At 44.9% G+C, this 16,393-nt stretch overlaps 1 protein-coding gene across 1 annotated transcript; it reads right to left on the reverse strand.

The window, feature by feature from the left end:
* Positions 1–570: 570 nt before the first annotated feature.
* On the reverse strand, positions 571–11,981 carry LOC144741531 (sodium channel protein type 4 subunit alpha A-like). Its single transcript, XM_078624048.1, is given in 33 exon segments — positions 571–1,055; positions 1,058–1,663; positions 1,666–1,842; positions 2,056–2,326; positions 2,594–2,691; positions 2,778–2,919; positions 3,102–3,146; positions 3,148–3,156; positions 3,327–3,608; positions 4,032–4,154; positions 4,243–4,416; positions 4,509–4,663; positions 5,178–5,310; positions 5,626–5,915; positions 5,918–5,947; positions 5,950–6,076; positions 7,187–7,543; positions 7,626–7,799; positions 7,878–8,116; positions 8,792–8,927; positions 9,000–9,170; positions 9,389–9,586; positions 9,717–9,858; positions 9,938–10,001; positions 10,076–10,222; positions 10,225–10,365; positions 10,744–10,835; positions 10,916–11,044; positions 11,123–11,148; positions 11,150–11,204; positions 11,385–11,422; positions 11,728–11,795; positions 11,798–11,981. Coding segments are annotated over 33 exon segments (5,508 nt in total).
* Between the last annotated feature and the right edge of the window lie 4,412 nt (positions 11,982–16,393).

Raw genomic sequence — 16,393 nt, forward strand, 5'->3', positions numbered from 1 at the left:
ATCAACTTGCAAAGTAGAATGATTAAACTTTTTTTTAACCTTTTCTTTGTGTTTGGATGAAATGGGCATCATTCGTTGCTTTTACAGATTCTGACTGTCGACTGTTGACTGTCGTCTGTCCGAAGCTCTTGAACCTGCAAATCTAGTTTTTGTAGTTGTAGTTGGCATGGTTGTGCCACAATATATCCGCCTACTTGTTTCGTTTTTAATCACTTGGTGATCGATGGCCCACGCGCACAGGAAGAGCAGAACTGGTGGGGGGTTTCATTTTTTGTTACTACATCTACTGCCCATTTAGACTTCGTCCAAACCGTCTCTTCTTTGTATCTTTGAATTGAAAAAAATGCTGTGTAAAAGCAGCTAATATGAAGTCTCCGGCAAACTGAAGCAACTGTGTGCGTGAAAGGATGTCCACTAAAAGTAGCCAAGATCGCCATGATCATCCACAACTGTTATTGTGTTTATAATGTTCTTATTTGGACACAAACAGAAAACAGGAGTCCAGGCTGAACACAAACCAGAATTTGTTGAAGAAACAACAGGAGTACAGCGTTTGAGCTCTGCTGTTGGTTACACGACTGACTCTCGCAGGTTTGCCTGTAGGGTGAGGAGGGACTGATCGGGTGCAGAGTGTAACAACACCTCATTTGTAGTTTCTACAGGTACGACAGTGAGACTGGAATCAGCCGACTCTGTGATGTCCGACGTTGTCTTGGGATTACGGGGCTGTTGGCTTGTTAAAGTCTCTACAACGGTCTCCTCTGAGAGGTCGGCGTTGCTCCCGTAGAGCATGCCCATCTTTCGCGCAACCATCCCGTCCTTGTCAGGGGGATATTCACCTTCCTCAATCCTCCCCATCCTTTTCGAGCAGGGCATGTGAGCAGCGAGGCATAAGCAGCGTTTGAGCAGGTGTCTGCGGTAAGCCCTCTGAATGACCACCGCTGCCCTCTCCTCTTCTTTGTGCCGCACCGTCGTCGTGATCGGTGCAAAGGAGTCTGAGGTGGGATTGCTCAGGATAAACTTAGCCTGAATGCTTTCCCGCATTGCCGCCATTCCACCGTGTCTCCCAAGACCATCTGCGTGACGGCCAAGAGGACGTCCAGGCAGTGGATCCGGTCCCCAATCACTAGGGGCAGATCCATTTCAATCAGGCGAAGGCGGTTGGGCTTTGCCACCTTCAGCGGTTCTTGCAAGGCATCGCAGAAATCCGAGAGGCGTTTATACTCAATGAACTGAGTTCCATCGATGTCAAACTTCTCCCAAGTCTCATTGAACATCTCAAAGTCCTCCTCACAGAGCGCGTCGCCGCTTTCCTCCTGCGCAACATTGAAGTTCTCCAAGATGATGGCGATATACATGTTGACCACCACTAAGAATGAGATGATGATGTAGCTGCAGAAGAACATCATGCCCATACCCGGGCTTCCGCAGTTACCCTTCACATCTGTGCCCGGATTCTCAAAGTCTGGATCGCAGTCGGGAGCCTCCCTGTTCAGCATTGGCAGCAAAAGCCCGTCCCAGCCGGCCGACGTCGTGATCTGAAACAGGCAAATGATACTCCCGCCGAACGTCTCGAAATTAAAGATGTCATCGATTCCAGCCTCCTTTTTGACGTAGGCAAAGTTGGACATGCCAAATATGGAGAAGATGAACATGATGAGGACAGCAGGAGGCCAATATTGAATAAGGCAGGAAGTGACATCATCAGGGCGAAGAGCAGTGTCCTTATGCCTTTGGCCCCTTTGATCAGACGCAGGATCCGGCCAATTCTGGCCAGACGGATCACTCTGAAGAGAGTCGGTGACACAAAGTACTTCTCAATCAGGTCTGAGAGCATCGTGCCTGAAACAAGAGATGTGCGCCAATTAAACACATCCTTTTTTAAACAGTTAGTCAGTAAAATAAGACCTTTTTCTTATCCAATATGTCTGCATTATTTCACGAATATTTCCTGGGGAATTAGTGATGAAATAAAAATAATGAATAATAATGACATTGTGGCCTGTAAAAATAAAGTACTACAATAAAGGACTTTGGATTTTCATGATGACCCACCAGCTATTGAGAGGATGACAACGATGAAATCAAAGATATTCCATCCATTGGTGAAGAAGTACTGTCGCAGCGCAAAGAGCTTCAACACACACTCGCCGGTGAAGACGATAATGAAAGCCACGTTCAGCTTGAAGAGGAAGTCCTCCTTCTCTTTGCTCTGGTCGTCCGTCTCCACCATCATGGTCACCATGTTGAGGCAGATGAGCACCATGATGAAGATGTCAAAGAACTGCTGACTGATGAAGTCAAACACCATTCCCTGGATTGGGTTCTGTAGGTCAAAGGGAATCGGTGGGTGAAGGGGGTGGTGGGAACGGCGAGAAACAGAAACACAAGTCCGGTAGGGTCAGTTGGCCTGTTCACACCAGCCATGTGTAGAAAAGGTCAGTGCAGAGGTCGCCGATGACGTCGTCATTCCTGGCATGCCGAGCTGTTTACGTCTGCTTGGTCATGTGTTGCAGCATCGAGCAAAGTTGACTGTTCAGTTAATTCAGGATGAGTGACTGTAATCGGTGTGCAGTAAATGAAAATAACCTACGGTTGGACGTGGGATCGGCTTCTGGGGCTTCTTCGAACCCAGTTTCTTCATGGCGTCGTAGTATTTTTTCTGCTCCTCAGTCATGAAGATGTCTTTATCTCCAAAGTGCAGGAACAGAACATCACAAAGATCATTATTGGTGCTTTCAGAAAACACTTGTGGTTTTAGTTCCACTTACGTTAACTTATCTTTTTCTTTTGTTGGTTGAAATTGTCAATGATGACGCCGATGAAAAGGTTGAGTGTGAAGAACGAGCCAAAGATGATGAAGATGACGAAGTACATGTACATGTAGAGGTTGATCTCGTAAGACGGTTGGTCCTCCACCTAAAAAGAAACACACACAAGTATTCATTCTACCCAGAAAAACTGTGCTTTCTTTAATTTAAAAAAATCAAACAATTGTATTTACATTTTATTAATGAAAAATAAAGCAAATAAAATAGAAGATAAAGAAAAAATCTATATTGAAACAGACCATAAAAAACTAATACTAAGTAATAACATACCTCTCTTGAGTCAACGGCAGCATACATGATATCCATCCAGCCCTTTAAATGTTGCCTGAAAACACAAATATGTTTTGACAGAAAAATATTTTTTAACGTTATTATAACGTTATATTATTATATCGTTATTATTATTGTTGATGATGATTATTATATCAAAAGGTCTATACTCAGTTTGTCTTGATACACCCTTAAGTCCCGGTTTATCTGTTTAAAGCTTCTCACCACTTGAAGTAGCGACAAGTAGCCTTTTCCAACGTTGTCGTAGTTGACTTTGACGTTGACCCAGCGCGCCTCCTGCGTAGCCTCTTGGACGGCCATGCAGTCGCTCCTGTTGTTGACCTCGGTGATGGGGAAAAGCTCCTCGGAGGTCGTGTTGATGCAGCGGTAGAACTTGCCAGCAAACAGGTTGACTCCCATGATGCTGAAGATGAGCCAGAAGATCAGACACACCAGAAGGACGTTGAAGATGGAGGGAATCGCACCAATAAGCGCGTTGACCACCACCTGCAGCCGCCCAACCCCCCAACAAAAAGAGACAAAAAGTGTTGGATTGATGGAATTAAGAGTGATTTCTGAGCAGCGAAGTCACCGTTAAGATTTATCTCACCTCAGCAAGCTCTGTTACAGCAGCGTGAGCATGCAAACATTAAAAAGGGAAATTAGTTGGTTGTTAGTAATTTCAGCGTGCTCTCAACTTCATCAAACATGAATTTGTGCTTAAATATGACACGCTATAAACAACACCTTACACAGGCAGGTACATATTTCTGTAGACTGGCCATTTCCTGTTTCTAAAGTCTGTATGTTTGTTTGACTCGACACGTCAAATATCTGACACCACCCACATCACATTTCGCCTTTTTACACAACTCAGAGTGAATGCACATCATTTTCCGCACGAATGAGCATGCGTAGCCAAGAACGCACCCTCATCCCCTCGAATCGTGACAGGGCACGAAGAGGCCTGAGCGCGCGGAGGGTTCTGAGGGATTTGATTGGTCCCAGCTCAGAGTAGCCCAACCAGTTCGCAACTAAACTGATCAAGGAAATCTGCAACAGAACAACACACAGATTTAAAATTACCATCTGAATATCCCTGCGCTGCTGAAAGGCATGCAGACACAAAAACAAAACGTACGTCGACGATGAAAAAGTCTAACCAGCACCAAGCGTTGGTGAAATAGGTCTTGAATCCGTACGCGACCCATTTGAGCAGCATCTCGATGACAAAGACGTAGGTGAAAACTTTATCTGCAAACTCCAGTATAATTTTAATGGTCCGCCGCCTTTCAATGTTTATGTCTTCAAAGGCCTGCCAGAATGACACATCACATCCTCAGATATTGGTCCCAGGAGTGTAACAGTCAGCATTTCTAAATTCGTTGGCCTGATGACAGCACTCACCAGAGCTCCGCTGCTGAGGAGGATCATGAATATGATGAAGGTTTCAAACCAGTCATGCTCCACAATGGTGAAACAAGTCCTCCGGAGGTTCCACCATTTCTTACCTTTACCTTCGCTGACGTCCACAGTGAGACACGGCCAGCGCCTCACGCAGTCTGGATGAAGGGCGAGGATGAGGGGATGTTAGGTTTCACTTCAGTAAGAGAACATAAACAACAGTTTTTCACACTAGTGTGTAACTAACTTAAGCCGGCAATAGTGCTTTTCAATTAATGTGCTTGTTTCAGTGTTAAGTTTTGAAGAAAATATTATTTATAGTTAATGATTTGTAAATTTGTTTGTTTTTGAGAGTTTGAATTTGTTGTACTTGTTTCCATGCTTGTTTTCTATTAATATTGTTATAATATGGGGCCAGTCCCAGAAAGAAGGTTTAGTGAAACCCTGAGTTTAATTTGTTTAATCAGTTTACATGAAATTCTTCTTTTCAGAATTAACTTTAAAGTTTCCTAGGACTGAGTTCAGTTTATTAGTAACTCTGGAATGAGAAGAGACCTGTACATTTTCCCTCATTCCAGGATTAACAAACTCAGGGTTGTCACCATGTCTGTTTTCTGGAACGGGTTCCTGGTTAGGGTCGGAGTGGAGTCCTGTGATATGGACAGTTCATACCGTCAGTGAAGAATGGTTCTGGTTCGACTGGGTCAGGCTCCTCTTCCTCCACCTCCTCTGGCTCCGGCTCAGGTGGCTGGTAGTCCGCTGTGCTACACACCGATGAATCGTCGTCATTCAAAGCACCAAACAGCTGGTAGATTGGAACAGAAGGTCAAGTTAGAACCAAAACCCCCGTGAATCAATTTGATCAAAATGATCATTGTCATGCAATTATTATTTTGTTACTTACTTTCACTTTTCTTGGCATGTTTCTGATGTCATCTAATGTTACCTGAAAATGCACAGTGGAAGTGGATATTAATCTGAAGCAATGAAGTTGCAAAATTCATTGTCACGTCATCATACAATTATGATGTGTTTAAAACTGTTCAAAAAGAAAAACTCTGCCAAACACCAAAATGGGGTCAAATGATGACCTCTTGTCCCTTGTTATTGATCATCTTACCGAGTCATATTGGTTAATTTCATCATCTGAACTCTCTGACTCGTTTCCATCGTCTTCATCATCCTCATTGTCATCTAGGTTTTCAAAGTCAGACTCTCCATGTGCGATCGGCACGTTGAAACCAAGCTCGCCATCAACAACCAATCCTGGAGGCGGATCTTCAGCTAAAAAGCTGGAGATCCCATCTGTCAGTCTGCAGTCCTCACATGCGCCCAAGTGGTTCATTTCAATCCCCTCTGTTTTGGGGGGTTCGCCATCTCTCCTGTCCTCATCGTTCAGCTTGGTTTCCCCTGGAGGATTAGTCTGATCACCAACGCTTTCACCAGTTGATGCCTCGTGTGATTCTTCCCACAGCAATCTGGAGGTTGTTCATCTCTCCATCGTCGTCTCCTGCTGAGAGGTTGTCTCCACTGAACGAGTTGAGTAGCAAGGCCAGGAAGAGGTTCAACACCTGGGGCAGGAAACATCCACCAAAGATCAGAAACACACACTTAAGGCAATCAAAAATATACTTATAATAGTAGTATTTTACAATTCTGTAATTGCTCTATTTATTATTATTTTATATTTCTATTCTTGGTCATTCTGAAATGTTCCACATACTACTACTACTACTACTAATAATAATAATAATAATAATAAAGCAAAGCTGTTTGAATTCTATATGATCTGCAAGTGAACTTCAGAACGTCAGTATACTACAAGAATATAATAAAAATTGTATCTTCTGCTCTTTAGTCTATTTTTATGTTCTGTTTATTAATCGTGTGGTCAACTACTCTTTGTGTCTTGGATCACCCCCCCCCCACCCCGACCAGTAACTGACTTGAATAATGCTGAGATCTTTGTCTCGTTGTCGTCTTGATCCCGAGTTATTTGTCTTTACTAAATGCAAAGTCGCTCCCCCTCGAAGTACCAATGCACGTGATATCATCAGAATTTGGCGCAGCTTCAAACAACCAGTGCAATATGATCCATGTCCTTAAAGATTCACGTTGAATCTCCAGGGCTTCATGTGCTGTGGCTCTGACGGGTCAGTGTAATTGTCCCGTCATCAATTACAGGTCGATCCGCTATGACAGTGGTGTCCTTAACACCCGGAGCTGCAGCCACCTGCCCTCTCAGCTGTCTGCGTTTGTTCCTACGGTGGCAGCGTGCTTACTTGAGCCGCATCTTAGCACATACTCAAGTTCAAACCGCTGCTCGGTGGCTCAAGTCATTTGATTTAAATAGACCCCCCCACCACTACCACACACACCACCACGTGAAGTGCGCACACGCACCATTTGCCTTGATGTCAGTGCAAACAGTGTATTCATGTGCAGTGAGCTCACACTGGTAACAAAGCTATAACAGTTGTGACACAGTGCAAAATGCTTTTGTCAGCACTTGACGAGGAGTCATTTCCCTCTCATTTCTAGGAATACAAGCACAGGAAATGGTTTTGGCTCCAGTGGTTAAACCGGATGCCTAACGGCTCATCTTCATTGCCTTTGATGTTCTTATCCTGAATCAGATGTCGCCAACAGTGACACAAGTTATACTAAACGAAATGACTCACCACAAGGTTTCCAATGACCATGACCAACATGAAGACAACCAAACACATCCCTGGTCCCGCCACCTCCATACAGTCCCACATGGTCTCGATCCACTCGCCGCACAGGATGCGGAATACAATGAGGAACGAATGGAAGAAGTCGTTCATGTGCCAGCGTGGCAGCTCGCATTCGGATGAGATCTTGCACACACAGTCCTTGTAGCTTTTTCCAAAGAGCTGCATGCCCACCACGGCGAAGATGAAGACGATGATGGCCAGCACCAGCGTCAGGTTTCCCAAGGCCCCGACTGAGTTACCGATAATCTTGATCAGCATGCTGAGCGTGGGCCACGACTTGGCTAGTTTGAAGACACGGAGCTGTCAACACAAGACAGACAGAATGACAAAAGCAGGAAGTGATTGAAAGGGGACAGGAGCATGTCCAACGATTGTGTCTCACCAAACGGAAGGACCTGAGGACAGACAGGCCCTGGACATTAGCCAGGCCTAACTCCACCAGACTGAGCGTGACGATGATGCTGTCGAAAATGTTCCAGCCGACTTGAAAGTAATAGTACGGGTCCATGGCGATAAGCTTAAAGAACATTTCTGCTGTGAAGATCCCGGTGAAAACCTAAATAGGTAAAGATTTTGACTCACTGAATCTGGGAATCTGGGAGTCAGTGAAAGTTAAAAGGCAGCATATATTCACCAGATTCCCCACTGAGAGCATGAAGTCAAACTCGGGGGTCATGGGGTAGTGCTCCATGGCCATGAAGAGGGTGTTGAGCACGATGCAGATGGTGATCCCCAGGTCGACGAAAGGGTCCATCACCACGAAGTGCACCCACTTTTTAAAGGTCGCCCAGCATGAGCAGCAGTTCCACTTCAGAAACATGTCTGCAAACTTGTACCAGCCTGGCGGACATGACCTTTGAGCGTCCTCCAGCTCTAGAGAATATACAAACGCATACAGACAAATAACCTTTCTGATATGATGACACATTTCATGTAACATCACATAGCTTTCGCTGGCACTTTGGTACTTGCACCACTGACATAATGCGTCCACACAGAGGTACATCAATATGTATTAACATTAGTCATTTGTGGTTCATATCATTTATGTGACCAGCTGTGTCCGTCAGCATTAAGAAAATACTGAACAGCTAGCTAACTACAAAGTGAGTGACAGGAAAGTCAGCATTTTACCTCCTACTTTTCCTCTTCATACCTTCCTTTGTCATGACGAACAATGACTCTATGAGTGAACCCTCAAAATGATTTTAAATCCTTGTCTTTGAAATAATCAGTTGCAGTGTCCCCCCAAAGTCACAGCTGAGCTGAAAGATTGACACAAGACTGAGGATGTGGCACTGCGTGTCGACAGGGATCTCTCTAAGCTCCGTACAATGCTACTGTGTTGGCGTGGTATAAACCGTTAATAACTCCTCGATAATCTAGGCAATTATGGCTCAAATTAGAGCATCGCCTCTATTAGCCTGCAGCTAAGCCCCGTGTGTTTTTTTTCATTCCCTGTAGGAACCTGACTCCTCCAAATGTTTCGAGACAGACTCTCTAATAAACAAAGTAGATAGTATGAACTAATCTCCATACACACAGTACCTTCCATAGCAGCCGCGGTGAGCACACTCAGTGCACTAGCAGATGCAGGTCTCTGCATTTGGCCTGGTTCGTCCAGATGAAACGTGGTGTGCACAGAGCCCACTGACTTCTCTCTGAGCTCGTATTCAGCTGCAGACTACAGAATGAAACATGCATTTTTACCACCTCACACAATCACAGCAGCATCAGAGTTCAGATTAATAATGACCTCGTCCATGGTCGGTGCCCGGATGATGAGGCGCGGCACGATTCGCCCATTACAATCTTTGACTGTCCCATCATGCTCGATGCTGCGTTCGTCGTCAGCCAGCCCAGAAACTGTCTGACGACTGAGCGACTTCTTACTGTTCAGAGTCGCTCGGCTCCCAAGAAGTTGGTCCTGTTGGATGACAGCTGACTGTTCCTTCAGTTTTATGGAACTACAACACACGATGACATGCCACTTCTAGGCACATATGATATATACCATTTCTAATGTCAATTTGTATCAATCTACCAACATGAAATTAACACCACTTGCTTAGTTTCTTTATGAATAGACCTCATCAAAATATGAGGGGTTAGTTATGCCTGACCATGATAGCTGCTGACAATTACCCGTTCTTGATTCTTGAGTTGCTCTAGTAGCTGTTGGAACTCCCTCTCTTTCTCAATGGCCTCTTGCTGAGACGCCTGATTCTGTTCATCGTAAGCCATGGCGACCACAGCCAGGATCAGGTTGATGAGGTAGAAGGAGCCCAGGAAGATGACCACCACGAAGAACAGCATGTATGTTTTGCCCGCCGCCCGCAGGATCTGTGTTTGGAACAAAAAAGAAGCTACGAGAACTAAGGACAAATTTCTTGTTTGTTTGTTCTATTCTTTAAAAAAATGACTGTGTTTGCTGTTTTGGGGAGAAAAACTCCAATGAAAATGAGGTGCCAACCAGTTGGAAAAGGTTTTCCCAATAATCCTGAGTCATGAGCCGGAAGAGGGCAAGAAAAGCCCAACCGAAAGAGTCAAAGCTGGTGTAGCCAAAGTTTGGGTTCCTCCCAGCCTTCATGCACGTGAATCCCACTGGGCACTTTCTGTCAGGAAGGAAAATAGTCAGTGAAGAAACATCAACCCAAAATGAACATAAACTGACCAAAAAATAATTCCACAAACCCAGCATCCGAGCTGTTTCCACACAGGAGAGCATCTTTGCTGCCTTCCAAGAAATAGTAATTGTCTGCAACCAGACATAATCGATTCAACTTCACTGAGAGGAACAGCTTAACGTGAGACATAATGCGTCAAACAAACCTGAGTTTTCTATATATTCCATAAAATTGAAGGTGCTGTTGGCATACACAGTAATATTGACTCCAATGGTGTTGTTGAAAGGCGCGTCTTCAAATGCAGAGGTGCTGTTGATGAAATCAAACAGTGTCTCATTGGTTTGGACGGGCATCGGACGCATTTTTGCCGCAGGTTTCCCATGAAGAGTTGAAGGCCAACAAGGGCGAAAACAGCGAGAGCAAAGACAGTCAGAATCATCACGTCCACCATTTTCTTCACTGACTGGATCAGAGCGGCCACAATGGTTTTCAGACCTGATGTGATGCAAAGGACACAAAGTAGAGCACAAGACGGTTAGAAAAGCATGTTCAGGTCTTTATTGTATTGACCCCTCCTATACAATTATTTACATCGGCCAAGTCTTGTGACACAATTTGTGACGTTGCTTTGAGAAATGTGCTCCATTAAATTAACTTCATGTAAATTATCAAATGAACACAAAACATGGTTGAAGATCACTGCATTTGAATCCAGTACAATCAAGCTGTTGACATAACAATATCAGTCAGTTCCAGGAAGGGAGGAAAATAAAGTCCTGCTTTCCTTTCACTGGTAGAGTCACTCAGTGACCTAGTTCCACTTCTCTGAGGGATATGCTATAAATGAAGACGTATACTCTGTAGAATACTTACCGGGAATCACAGTAATTGTTTTAAGGGCTCGAAGTACTCGAAATGTCCTGAGGGCTGACACGTTTCCGAGGTCAACAAACTCAGTGACGTACCTGTGGAAAAAATATTAAATTACATTTTGAAAATGGTGAAAATGTTCAAAACCATTTGGAAGTGGAACGTGTACACTTACGCCATGCTGATCACCATGAAATCCAACCAATTCCATGGATCTCGAAGGAATGTAAAGGAGCCGACACAGAAACCTCTCGCCAGCACTTTGACTGTCGCCTCAAAGGTATAAATGCCAGTAAAAATATACCTATGAAGAAATGATGAAGCATGTCTAGTTGTACATGAAGCAGTCACTGAAAAATCTGCAGTAAAGTGATGGACTTACTCAACAGTTTTACTCCATGCAGGTGGGGTTGCTCATCGTCATGAATACACAGTTTGATAGAATCGTAATCATGATGAACATGCTAAATAATTTAATTTAGGATTAAGGAAACACATGAGGTGCAGTGCAAAAAGCCACACACACACACACACACACAAACACACAATACACAAAAGGATATGAATGTATGAGAATTTTGATGGCTCCTCTCCTCACCACACTGAAGGGGCTCAAGATGTAGCAGGCTGGTTCAGCATTGAACCTGAAGATTGTGTTTCCTTTGCTGATCACAATAAACGTCTGAAAAACACAGAGATCCTCCTGTAATGACATATACCTGTATCCCAAGGAGTATGGTTGCATGGACTTGTATGTTTTACAGTCACCTAAGAGGCAGGTCAGGGTCAGAAGGTCCTACCTGATCGCAAGACCTATATGCTGACAGGAACTGTCCAAAAAAGAAGCACACCCCTCCCTAAAGGGATCAGCATGTGCCACTATACGATAGGAAGGACTGACATATACAGCTGAAAGACTGGCACGTAACACTTTCCATCTGCTACATTTTCAATCTCTGTGCTACTGCCAGATGGTCTTTGACTAACTTTCTGTGCCTCGTAGAAGGGATCCAGGTCCTCCAGGGGTGTGTTGATCATCTCTGGGGGAGGGTCTCATAAATCATGGGCAGATTCTTGCCTGCCTCCAGATCAGCATGGGCGGCTGCTGGCTCAGCCTCCTGATGGCCCTCTACTTCGGCGACCTTTCTTCTTTCCTCCGTGCGCCTTTCAATCTCCACCAGCGATTCCTTGGTGAAGAGGCGGAACGCGTTGGTGCCCAGGGGAGGGAGCAGGGTCGCCATCTTCGCATTGCGTTGGGATACCACCACTCCGGGGGTTTCCCTAGACGTAGCTGGAGGGAGGAAATACCCACATTGCTATCCACAGCTTCTTATGTTTTCAAACGGTGCACCTGTACATGTGTCTGCTAGTGTGAGTGTGTGTGTCACTATGGGCAAAATATAGGTCTTTTTACTTTCACTGCATCCACTCCTCTCACCCTCCCTTGTTCCTGCCCTCTACCCCATGCCCTCCGTGCACTTCTGACCCTGCAACCCTCCCGCAACCACACACACACACAACTTCACAACACTGTGAACACTTGTCAAGATGGTAGCTACCCAACAAGATGCAAGCCTGGACTTTCCCACTGCACTAGGGACACCATAGGACACCATGGCATTATTTATACAGTACATCAGATTACTTATTCGTTGAGCAGATGCTGCAGACCAGGTCCAAGTGTCATTATGTTACACGTGTTTAGCAAATTGATTTATCTTCTGTAAAGCAACTCGGGTTTGGTGCCTCCTGCTGCAAACTGGACAAAGTAGTTGTATTTTAGATCGTTCGGGTGAATTTAACTGAAATATGTATGAGAACGATGATTGTTGGCTATGTATCTTCACAATGACTGATGCAGTATGTCAATGAAATAATGCTATATTCCACCCCGTAATATAAATATGCTAACAATAGCTTGTATTTTTACATATCAGGCATGTACACGTTGAGTATTTTTGTTCATACATGCATTGTATTTTCATTAAGAACTTGATTTGTGAAGTTCTAGGATTGTGTGCTGCTTTTCTGTTGTTATGCTGATGCTCTGAGACAAAGCCTGGCAATGCAAACAACAGACAACATTCATTACCAAAAACATGCAGTAGCAGCTATGACAGCCAAGTCGTAGCAATGAATACTGGTCACATGAATGGAGGGGTAATACCCCCTCAAACCACCTCACGACACTAGAAAATTATGCATTCACACGTGTGTATGTGTGTGTGTGTGTGTGTGTGTGGGTCGGGGGGGGGGTTGCAGGATGGGACGCACACGCTCGCACAGATACGGTAGCTGCGCAGCTGCTGCAGGCAATCAAGATGGCGCGTCATGTTACAGAAGCCCGATGACTCTGCTCATTCCTCGCTGGTTGAGCCGTCGCTCTGCGCCTCACATCTCTCTGATAAACAGGACAGCATGCCAACTGATCTTGCTTCCATTTTACACGGGGGCCCCAAACACACGGCGCTTCCGCCTTTGCAGCCTCACCCACACTTTTACAACTCCCCACCATCTGCTGCGTGATACTTGAGGCTCGATATCCCGCAGAGTTCAATCACAACCATCGAAACACGATCAGAGTCGCCATCCCGCATCGCTCAAATCACATTAAACTGAGCTTATTCTCTTTACCGTAGCTATGCCATCACCATCTCTGAGCATCAATGCCCAACATCCTCTGCAAGCCCTAGTTTCCCCCTCATCATCTCATTTCATCACCCCCAGTCTGTGGGCCCCGCTGCCCTCCACTGAGAGCCAACCTTAAAATACACATCCTGAGAATGGATGTGTTTCTCTGACTTGTTTCCTGATTGTATGACATCACATCACTCCTGCTGAAGCCATCAAAGGAACATTTTAGGTCCCTCGGTTGAAAGTCTGCCAATCTCCAAAAAAGTCTTCTCCGGGAAGGTTTTTGCGGAGCCAAGAGGAGATGAGGGTATTCAGTATCAGTCAAAATAGGTTCTGTATATCACTCTGTCCTGAACATACATTCCGATTTCTGCAGTGTTTGATATTAAGAGTCGGACTGAAAACTATCTGCTCCATACGTTCTCGCTCCATCACCCTGTAACCCTAACCTGAGGAGAGAGCAGGAATAGTTTTATATATACTGCATATATGTATATGCATGTATATGAATAGTTTTATATATATATATAAATATATGTATATTCAAGGCTATATATATAGATTGCATATGCATATTTGTGACGGCCATGTGACCTGCGACATTCTGGTTGAGGATATAGACGGCGTAATGGTGACACCTCTTTGTTACACTAGCCGGAGTTGGAATGCGAATGCCAGTTTTCACCTCCGGAAGTTAACCTAAAACCAACTTTCTGGCTTTTGTCACAAGGGGCCGGTGAGAGTTCATCCTGCGAGAGAAGTTCCTCCTCCTAAACTATAAAAAGTGTTTGTCGATCCAGGCGCTACCTGGGGGAATCTGAGCCCGATGTGTTTTCACCAACGATAAGACAAGGCATTTTCCTATAACAATTATCTGAATCACGGTGATGCCATCCAATGTTGGCAAATACTGGCAAACGTCACTTCACGACACAACTCTACATCACTCACTGGCATGTGGTTAGGTTGTAAACGACTGATCTACAGAGCAAACAAGAGCTTTTATCCACACGTCCTTTGACATTTACCATGCTCCTCTTCCCCAGTTTTCTCACGGGATCAAATCACAGCCCTGTAGCTCGCTCTCCTTTGGCTTGCCTCCCTGTCACCCACCAGTTAACCTAAACCCTATAGGGGCACCACGTCGATACGGGCCTTTTCCACCTACGGCTGCTGCTACCTCCCACTGCTTCATTGTACGCCGCCACTGTATGCTGGGTTCGCTGGTGTGGAGAATGATCAGCATGATCGTGGCGTCAGTAACAACTTGGGGTCAAGCCCTTTCCCCTCTCGGTTTGATGTCTTTATCAGATGTGTGCACAGTGGACATGTCTTCCTACATGCATTATGTGGCTGTTAAGAGGACAGCTGTCGTTTGCGTGCATGACTCTGTCGCTGCATACCGAGGAGCTGTGAAGACCAAGGGGATCTCCACTTTGCAGCGGGGATGGTCGGATAGATAACAGAAACATTTATCAGCCACACCACATCCTCTGTCTGACAGTACATTCATGTTTGCAGGAAATGAGCATTCACAGAAACTAAAATATATTCAATCAACGCATACTGCAACCCATGCAGACAAAAATAGATTGTGTGCTATCAGCCAGTCCTAAAATATATTCAATCAACGCATACTGCAACCCATGCAGACAAAAATAGATTGTGTGCTATCAGCCAGTCCTGAGCTCTTTATTTCAGTCAGTATCACCATAAGATCAGGGGAACCTTCTACTTGTGCATTCTAACATGTCGCACTTGACTCAAATAAGGACATTAAGTAAAGAATATGTAGTTTAAAAGTAACATATGATCCGAGCAGGCAGAGGTCTGACTTTAGGCTGATGCACTTCTATCCTGCCAATTCCCCAAAAATGCTCCAACGGTGCCGGTCCCTCTGGAGTCTCCAGATTGTGAAGACCACGACTTGCAGGAGACACTACTTCTATGGGAGGGGTAAGGCGGACACGATCATCAACTATGAACAGGTGGGGTGAGTGGAACAGCTGGTACAGTACCACCACATACCTAAAATACCACCAGCTACGGCCAGCAGAATTCAAGTACAATAGCCATGTGTCAACCTGTAGAGGGTGCCACTTAGACTGACAGAACCAGACCAATCTGGTTCCAACTGGTCCCAGTCTCCGTGCTTGGCTCAGATAGCGAGGAATCCTAAAATGCTGCTAACGCATGATTCCTAGAGCAGCAAACCAGAACGATGAGGAATTTGCATGACAATCATTGCTTGTTAGTTCAGACTGAACGTGCGAGCATATTGCCGCCCACTGGAAAGATCAGGGTCACGTGTGTTTAATCCAAAAATGCTGAAGCAGCAAAAACAACGACAATTCTATCTGTCATTTTTTAACTTTATACCATTTCCTGCGCTCTCAATCAGATTTGTTCGTTCTCAAACTGACCCATTTGGACTGTGCAGCCACTGCACAGAAATCAGAGTAGATTACATGCAAAGGTGATATGGAGAGTATTCCATCCAGTTTGACCAGAGACCAGAGGGAGCAATATCATATTTATAACACCAATTGGGTCTTTTATTAACTGTCCAGGAAAGAGTGCAAAGGATGCAGATACTCTGATATCCAGGAAAACACATCCAATCAGAAGTTAAACATTGAGACAAATGTCTTTAACCTTATTTCACCTTTGGAAGACTCTGGAAAATACAGACGCGTAGCCAGGCCGTCACATGGGCTCACTGGCCAAAAGAAACTCAAAACCAACACCTTCTGCGTCCAAGAACATGTGAGGCGAGACACACAAACACACTCAGGCAGAGGAAGCCCCAGACATGTCTTTGCACAGGATGAACAGCAGTAAATCCGAAATAAAAGCTGAAAATCACAGCTAACGGCTGTAGCTATGGCGCCACTGCATGTCCTGTTACATAAGATCCTACAGGTAAACTGTTGACTAGAAGATATACACCATCTAGAGCGGATCTGACTGGATCAGCCAGCCGGTGTTCATGCTGCTGGGACCGACGTCGATCACCAGC

Source organism: Lampetra planeri, unplaced genomic scaffold (assembly GCF_965212315.1).
Source record: "Lampetra planeri unplaced genomic scaffold, kcLamPlan1.2.h2 scaffold_585, whole genome shotgun sequence".
In the NCBI taxonomy this organism is placed as follows: Eukaryota; Metazoa; Chordata; class Hyperoartia; order Petromyzontiformes; family Petromyzontidae; genus Lampetra; species Lampetra planeri.